This window comes from Oncorhynchus gorbuscha, linkage group LG23, assembly GCF_021184085.1.
Source record: "Oncorhynchus gorbuscha isolate QuinsamMale2020 ecotype Even-year linkage group LG23, OgorEven_v1.0, whole genome shotgun sequence".
Lineage (NCBI taxonomy): Eukaryota > Metazoa > Chordata > Actinopteri > Salmoniformes > Salmonidae > Oncorhynchus > Oncorhynchus gorbuscha.
Window position 1 is genome coordinate 46,661,322 of NC_060195.1, and position 9,067 is coordinate 46,670,388.

At 42.7% G+C, this 9,067-nt stretch overlaps 1 protein-coding gene across 4 annotated transcripts in view; it reads left to right on the top strand.

Annotated features, from left to right (window-relative positions):
- Window positions 1-9,067, top strand: part of ocrl (OCRL inositol polyphosphate-5-phosphatase) — a 39,728-nt gene that overhangs the window by 3,358 nt on the left and 27,303 nt on the right. For all 4 annotated transcript variants that reach the window (XM_046323017.1, XM_046323020.1, XM_046323019.1 and 1 more), the window contains exons 3-5: window positions 3,637-3,728; window positions 4,121-4,159; window positions 4,791-4,904. In XM_046323017.1, the coding sequence (XP_046178973.1) occupies window positions 3,637-3,728; window positions 4,121-4,159; window positions 4,791-4,904 (245 nt within the window). The remainder of the gene's footprint in view (window positions 1-3,636; window positions 3,729-4,120; window positions 4,160-4,790; window positions 4,905-9,067) is intronic.

Here is a 9,067-nt window from a genome sequence, read left to right on the forward strand (position 1 = left end):
GGCAAATGCCAAACGTCCTGCACGGTGTTGGGCTGTAAGCACAACCCCCACCTGTGGACGTCGGGCCCTTATACCACCCTCATGGAGTCTATTTCTGACCGTTTGAGCAGACACATGCACATTTGTGGCCTGCTGGAGGTTTGCAGGGCTCTGGCACCGCTCCTCCTGCTCCTCCTTGCACAAAGGCGGAGGTAGCGGTCCTGCTGCTGGGTTGTTGCCCTCCTACGGCCTCCTCCACGTCTCCTGATGTACTGGCCTGTCTCCTGGTAGCGTCTCCATGCTCTGGACACTACGCTGCCAGACACAGCAAACCTTCTTGCCACAGCTCGCATTGATGTTCCATCCTGGATGAGCTGCACTACCTGAGCCACTTGTGTGGGTTGTGGACTCCGTCTCATGCTACCACTAGAGTGAAAGCACCGCCAGCATTCAAAGGTGACCAAAACATCAGCCAGGAAGCATAGGAACTGGGAAGTGGTCTGTGGTCACCAACTGCAGCAGAACAACTCCTTTATTGGGGGTGTCTTGCTAATTGCCTATAATTTCCACCTGTTGTCTAGTCCATTTGCACAACAGCATGTGACATTTATTGTCAATCAGTGTTGCTTCCTAAGTGGACAGTTTGATTTCACAGAAGTGTGATTGACTTGGAGTTACATTGTGTTGTTTAAGTGTTCCCTTTATTTTTTTGAGCAGTGTATGTTTTGTTGTGAAAACATGTTACTATAGATGTTCCCATGCAGATTTCACTTTGTTTCCCAAATGTAACCACTGGGTAGCTGCTGGAACAGGGTTGGAGAGTCCATGGCATACAGAATTTGGGTGGAATATCCCCTGCCACGCAGCGAGGGGCTGCATACTACTCAAACAGTGGTTGATGACCGGTTTGAGTGCGTCAAGAAATCCAACACTGCTGGGTTTTTCACGCTCAACCGTTTCCAATGTGTATCAAGAATGGTCCACCACCCAAAGGACGTCAAGTCAACTTAACACAACTGTGGGAAGCATTGGAGTCCACGTGGGCCAGCATCCCTGTGGAACGCTTTCGACACTGTAGAGTCCATGACCCGACGAATTGAGGCTGTTCTGAGGGCAAAAATGGGTGTAACTCAATATTAGGAAGGTGTTCCTAATGTTTTGTATACTCAGTGTAGTCACATCATGCAGCCCATATATGTGTTGATTTCTAAGACATTCTAAGGTTTGTATCGTTCACAACTAAAGTTATCAAATAACTCTAAATCTAGCATATAGGACCTTTTCAAATGATCACTTTTATGCTCAATGTAGCCACTTCATATGTGCACTATTTCTGGAATGGTGAAAATATAATTTCTATCTTATACAGCTAAGTTAAATTATATCCTTCTTACTATAAAATCATATAACATAAAATAATGGCACAGGACTTATAAGCAAATTTTGTCTGCTAATTGAAGTAGCTTACAGCCTATGGCATGGCGCATAGCCAGATAACAAACAGTAGACCGACTCATATTTTGTTCTTCTGAAATTAATTTTCTTCATATCATGGTTCTTTAGACCTAAAATAAATTATGGATTTATTGTGACGGTGTATATTAAAAGGCTTGGAGATGCTAAAAGTGTTTACGTTAATTAAGTCAGTTACCGTTAGACCGGCAGTAATTTGCATGACAATTACCGGCTGACACATTTTCATGACCGCCAAAGCCCTATTCATATCTGCCTTTCTCACTCAGACTGGGTCAACAAACATGCACATAATGATGAGTTGCACTCCAGTGGTCAGGTTTATTTTTGTCAAGCTGTGGTGCACAATTTAAGATGACACATTGCGTTGCAAAACGTCTTCCGCTCCGACTGCTACTTGTAAGGCATTTTGCTTCTTGTGAACCATCTCTACAAGACAATCTGCAGAACCACCATACCAATGTTGGCTGTGCTGCTGTGTATACTGTAGTCTACCTTGAATAACAAGGTTGCGTCGTTCCAATTTTAGCAGTATAATGTTGAGGTGGAGTGATAATTCCCAGGTATGCCTCTAAAGAGAAACACTGCAGCATAAAGCAATAGACCTCAGTGCATCATGTCAGTAAGAGCCTGAAATTGATCCGCTGTGTCCTGATGGGAGTTCACTGTCAAATGCACGCAGGCTATTTATTACAGCTCTCAGATGTCCTAGTGGTTTTCACGTCAGAATGTCATGTTGATGTAGCCTGCTGCCGAAGTGGCTTTTCCTGCAATCAGATGTTTCAGTATAAAAGTGAAAAGTTGTTGTTGCTGAGTTCTTAATATGGACAGTCAGGAGCAAGCAGAACAGCCACAGTCTCAAAGTAAGCTGTTTACAGCACCCATCTTGGCTTCAAGAGGAGATTCTCAGCCTGCAGCTTGAGCACATGGTTGCTTGTTGGATGTTTTTGTTTAGCGAGCAGTAAGAGTCAGGAACATTACATCTGGTGTGTGGCAGAGAGAGGGCAATTAGCCCCAGTACCAGCCACTGTATTATACCTGCATTCCACCACCATGTCCTAGATTCGAATGGGACTGGCATGGGAGCTACCTAAATGCATCAAAACTGTACACACTGAGCTAAGCCCTGCTCCAGTCTGACTCGTAGGTCTATGCTTTGCTCTCATAAGCTGAGAGAGGTCCCAGGCCCTCTGTATGACTAGCCTATAGTTGATTACCAACTTGAAGGAAACGTGCTGAAAGTGCTCGTAAGGCAGTGATTGCAAGGAGAGGTGCCAGGAGGGGATGATGTCAGGCTTTTTTTCAATGATGTCACGTGTTGAATTGATCGTTTCTTGCTGGAATGATGGTGAGGGACAAGGGTTGTCATGGTAATAGAGGCCTACTTGTTGATGTTAAATGTAGCCTAATTTACGAAGGTGATAAAACATTGTGATTTGATATATATATATTTTTTAAGTTGGGTGTACTACTTACTGAGCGATCTCCAGCTAGCCTTTTTGGAAAAGTGTTCCGACTTGACACATTCCGACAAGCAGCCAGGGTTGAATCATTTTCTACAACTCCACAGTAATCACATTTCCTGGTTAGACTTGAACGGATGTGTGGACATGTTCTGCCGAACCCGATGCCCCGGCTGCTGCTGCACAGTCATTGTTGGGGACTGAAACATGACCTACATTAACCCACGTAACAGCTCGGGCAAACTCTCCATTTGATATGGATTAAAGCTCAGGCCTTGTAAGCATTTCATATGAGGTTAAGCTGTCTGTTATTTGAGTGTCTTGCATGGATTTCAATTGGAATCGGCTTCAGTTCGCTGATGCTTTGGCTGTTGCGTTGTCATCATCAGGGAGAGAGGGAGAAATATATGACCCTATATTAACCCGCATCACAGCTCTGAAGCTCTAACATTCAGACCTAATCATTTACATTTCCTTTCATTGCACTTGCATTTGAATGTATTGCATGAAACTGCAAAAGTTATGGAAGTTATTTAGAAATGTATTTTTTCAGTCCCTGATACATTTTTTTGAGATGAGGTCCATGAAATCGCTATTACAAAACCTCTCGCTCACTATATTGCATGAAGCATTATGCAAATTGGATCAAATTAAACTTTTTAGCTGAAAACCAACCATTTAGGGTGCTGTATTTAAATAGAATTTCCTCTTCTCCCTCCAGGTTGGGTGTTTTGGCTAACCCTGATGCTGTTGTGTCCTCTCCGGTACCTCAGTTGTCCATACCCATCAACAGTCATTTTCAGATAGTGCGACGTAAGTAAACGTATGGTTTCTCTAAGTTATCCTTTGAGACTAAATTCCATGCAGTTTGTAATGCAGGCTAAGTAAATGATTTTTAAATTAACTTCCAACAGGCTCGTTTTCAGAGATTTTTATATGAAATGTTTGTGCTTCCAGTCATGAAACAGTTATTTTTGATGCAGAGCCCCTCTCTCCTCAAAATCCTGCAGGCATTTCACTTCACATTCCTTAACTCCTTACCATGGGAGGACTATTTACTCAAGGTTATTGCTTGTCGTAGTGTGCAACAAGTCCAAGGTGCTTTCTTTTCTCTTGCTAGACAGCATTTAAAAGTCAACAGCAAAAGCCTATTGGAACCTTCTCACGACATAAACCCCCCCCTCCTTTTACCCGCTTTATTTCAGAGGCCGAAGAAGCGCTGTTCATTGACTTACCATTAAAAAGTAAGACTTTTCTCCTCATACTTCTATTTCTTTTAAAAATGTGCATCCGTCTTGATAGGAATTGTTTCTAATGGAGATTTACTGTAAACAATGGATCAGGTTGTTGTTTCTACCTTTTTATAATATGAGCTTATGTGCAAGACCAGTGTTGTGGCAACAATACTACAATAAAAACATTTCAGTCGGTCTACATTCAATTTGGCTACATTTTTAGAGCATGCAATGCCCTGAGCTCCATGCCTGGATGTGTCTGCAGCTTTATTTGGTTGCAAAAGTTGGTCATGAGTTGCCTATGGCAATGGGGCAATCTGCATTCGGTTGAAGTGGGTCACTGTTTCCAAATCACTGTTTACCTAATTTTGTGCATAGTGGGTAGACATGCATGTAGATGTGGGTATTGTCTCCATGGTTGTGGTGAGTGAGTCAATGGTATATTTGTGGCGAATGTAACTCATTTATCCATGTGTTGTCTGCATGTCACTCCTGCCCGTGTCACACACCATGTCCAGCAATAATTGCCCCTTGGGAATAAAGTGTTTTGAATTGAAGGGGTCTGTGTTGGCCATAAGGTGAGTCAATGATGAATGTGTGTTTGTTTGAATGAATCTGTCTTTCTCCCTGCCCCCTCCAGCTTGCATTAGGATTCGTGTCAGAGGGGAGAAAGCCCCAGAGCTGGTGCTGGAGTTACAGGACGATGAGCGCAGCCAGTCATTCTTCTCCCAAGTGAAGAGAGCCAAGCAGCAAGGTGAGCCAGTCTCATCTCTCTTCTCTCTCACACTGCTCAACACTGCCGAACCGGACTGACGTCCCTACTCCCTTGGGCATGTATTATTCACTTAGCACTGCTTCACGTTACTGATATATCTCTACATTCTCTTCTCTTACGTTGAACCCATGCCTGCCTGTGACATTCCTCAGATATGTTGAAGCTCTGGGGAAGAGTCTACCAAGGGGACGGGGCGGGGGCAGAAAGTGGCGGCTACATTCGGTCGCGCAGCCTTAGCTATGAACCTTAGCCAGGTACTGAAGCAGTTTGGCTAGATGGGGGATAGTAACTGTTCAATATGACAACCTGCCCTTTTAAGTTTTGAACAGTTCCTGTCCGTGTCAATGTTTGCCTTGGCATCGCTGGTTAATAATTGAGAAAGCCCACTGTAATGAGGTCACACTGATACATTGTCCCAAATGGCACCTTATTCCCTATATAGTGCACTGCTTTTGACTAGGGCCCATAGGCTGCACTATATAAGGAGTAAGGGTCCCATTTGGGACACAGTGTCACAGCGAGCTTGTAAAAATATTGCAACACAGCCTCTTACATCAACCAGTTCCTTCCTAGTTTCTAGATACCACCCAAACTGCCCACGTGCTGTCTCTCTGACTGTCCCAAGTGGCACCTTATCCCGTGCACAAATTTTGACCAGTGGCAATTTTGATCCCCATTTGCTTTTGCAGAAGCAGCAGCTACTCTTGCTGTCCACATAAAACAGAACATGGAAAGTAACAAAACACTGATACACTGATAGACAATGAAAGTCACACAAATTAACCTCAAATTACCCCTTTTTCTCCCCAATTTCACGGTAATCAATTGTCCCATCACTGCAACTCCCGTACGGACTCGTGAGAGGTGAAGGTTAAGAGCCGTGCGTCCTACGAAACATGACACAGCCAAGCCGCACTGCTTCTTGACACAATGCCCGATTAACCCGGAAGCCAGCCGCACCAATGTGTCGGGAGGAAACGCCGCAGACTTGGTGACCGTGTCAGCATGCATGCGCCCGCCCCGCCACAGGAGTTGTTAGAGCGCGATGGGACAAGTACATGCCGGCCGGCCAAACCCTCCCCTAACCTGTACAACGCTGGGCCAATTGTGCGCCGCCCCATGGGTCTCCCGGTCACGGCCGGCTGCAACAGAGCCTGGACTCAAACCAGGATCTCTAGTGGCAGAGCTAGCACTGCGAGGCAGTGCATTAGACCACTGCACCACTTGGGAGGCTTAATCCATTTTTTTAAAGGTAATTCTTCTGTTTGCTTGAGTAATTGAAAGGGAGTTCCATGCGATCATAGCTCTGTATAAAACTGTGCATTTCTGTGAATTCGTTTTGTACTTGGGACTGTGAAGAGACCCCTGGTTGCACGTCTTTTGTATTGGAATCTGAGCTGAATGTTATTTGATTTTTGCAGACAATCTGGAATTTGTCACAGTAACATTTCTCATGTTGTTGATATTAGTTCTTTATGTGCAGTTAAGGGCAAGGCGTTCCGCTCTGTTTTGAGCTAGCTGCAGCGTTGCTTGGTCTTTCGTTGAAGCACTTGACAATATTAGAGGACAGTAATCAAGATGGGACAAGACCAGCGCCTGAACAACTAGTACAGTTGATTATTGTGTCAAAACGCAGAATATCTTTTCATAACAGACACCCTTCCCCATCTTCACAACAACTTTGTCAGTGTGAGTTGCCTATGATAATTGACCATCCAATGATAAACTCCAAAGTATAAGTCAGTGCAGTACAAGTACAATCCCTTCTCTAAATGCATGCTGGAAGTCAGTAGTTAACTTGTGCTCTGAAAAATAGCAGGCAGCAAACTGATTGGGTGGCTGTTAGAGCCAGCAAAAGGTGCTTTACTATTTTTAGGCAGTGGAATTCCTTTAGCTTCCTTCCATGCCTGTGGATGCACACACTCCTTTAGGCTTTGGTTAAAATTACAGCAAATATGGGTGGCGATACAGTCTGCTACCATTCTCAATAGTTGCCCATCGAGGTTGTCTATACCTGGTTCCTTATCATTATTGATTGATAACAATGGTTTTTCGACATATGTCACACTAACTTGACCAAATTCAAAACGGCAATCCTTCTCTTTCATTATTTGATCTTTTACTGGAAAACTTAAATTAATAGCCCAGGCGCTTATTCGCTGAATCACTGGACACAACAGGCTTTTATTTAAGTCAGGCTTCTATTTGAGCCAGCCTTTTGTTTTCATAAGGCACGGCACACAGCTTTTGCTCATTTGCATAGTAAATGTTTTAACTCAGGCAATTTCAGTTTCACTTCCAGCATTTAAATGACTTTCTTTATTTCCTGCAATAATGTGTTGTCATTTACACACTGTCAGGTTTATTTTGTCTCTTTTGGGAAGATACATTTTTTTCCTTGACAGAATAATTATTCTCATGTTTGACTGCATTTTTCCCAGCTGATTTTCTGGGTCTGTACTCCCGAAGTTGTTGACTGTTTTTTTGATTGCCAGTTAGCTACATGCCTATGGCTAGCTATCAGTTCTCAGTTGTTAGCAGCGAATGGCTAGCGATTTCTTACTGGTGACACAAATGGATGAATGACATTTTTTGTTGTCATTACTGAATTATTTAATCTAACAAATCTAACTTAAAACCTAGTCAACAATTTGTTTAGACCCACCGTTTATTTGAAACGGGCATTTATTTACTGAACTGTGTGCCGTTGCACGGCTAATAAAAGGTCAGGTGGCTATTTGAGACTGCTCATAATTGAAGTTTTACAGTATACAAAAAATGATGGTTCACTGTGAAATTGTAATTTCACTTTACTTGTGAAATAGTCATTGAAATGATTGACAATATAGAAATATTTTGTTATAAATGACCCATGAACTTAATTTCATGTACTCCAAAGTATGTTTCCATTGTTTTATGTCATTTATCTTTGTTTTGTCGTATAGTTTCTTTACATTTAATCATGACATTTCTCAATTTACAGTATATCACTCCATCAGCTGAGCAGCCTGACTTGTTTGCCACCTCTTTTGCATAATTTTCTTTTAACCAATTTTTCAGTTCGTCATCAAACCAGGGAGCTTTAACAGTTCTCACAGCTAGTTTCTTAACAGGTGCATGCTTGTCAACAATTGGCATTAATAATTTTACAAATACTTCCAGTGCTGCGTCTGGATTCACTTCATACTTCCAGTGCTGCGTCTGGATTCACTTCATACTTCCAATGCTGCGTCTGGATTCACTTCATACTTCCAATGCTGCGTCTGGATTCACATCATACTTCCAGTGCTGCGTCTGGGTTCACTTCATACATCCAGTGCTGCGTCTGGATTCACTTCATACATCCAGTGCTGCGTCTGGATTCACTTCATACTTCCAGTGCTGCGTCTGGGTTCACTTCATACTTCCAGTGCTGCGTCTGGGTTCACTTCATACTTCCAGTGCTGCGTCTGGGTTCACTTCATACTTCCAGTGGTGCGTCTGGATTCACTTCATTAAACTTCAGACCAACAAACATTTTTCACATCTTCAACAAAAGAATCATGAGAGCATTTTGTATGATCTCTTTTAAATTACTTTAGGTCAAACCTTTGGTACTTTGGCATTCCGTGTTATTGCCACAATGTTAATGTCACTTCAGCCAATGGAAACTGATATTGCTTTGAAGCAAAGCTCTGCAGATCAATAGAAGTGAATGTCACAGATCCAATATTGGTATGCACTCTAGTTTGTTGAGTGATAACCTGAGTCATATTACAGGCATTAGTCACAGTTAGAATCTTCCTCTTGAGAGGACAGCTAATTGCTAACCAGTCAATGTTAATTTTACCCAGAAAATTTACCTCTGTTAACATCACACACAATTCATCGAAATATTGACTTTTAGCACTTGGTGGCCTATAGCAGCACCCAAAAGAAGAAGCTTTAGATGAGGCAGATGAACTGCAACCACAACACTTGAACAACATTTGACATGAGATCCTCTTTAAGCTTTACAAGAATATTGCTCAGAACATATTTAGCGACATCTCCCCCATAAGCATTCCTGTCTTTTCTGTAGATGTTATGTCCTTGTATTGCTACTGCTGTATCATCAATGGAATTATTTGAGTTTCAGAGATGGCCAGAATGTTATCCAGTGT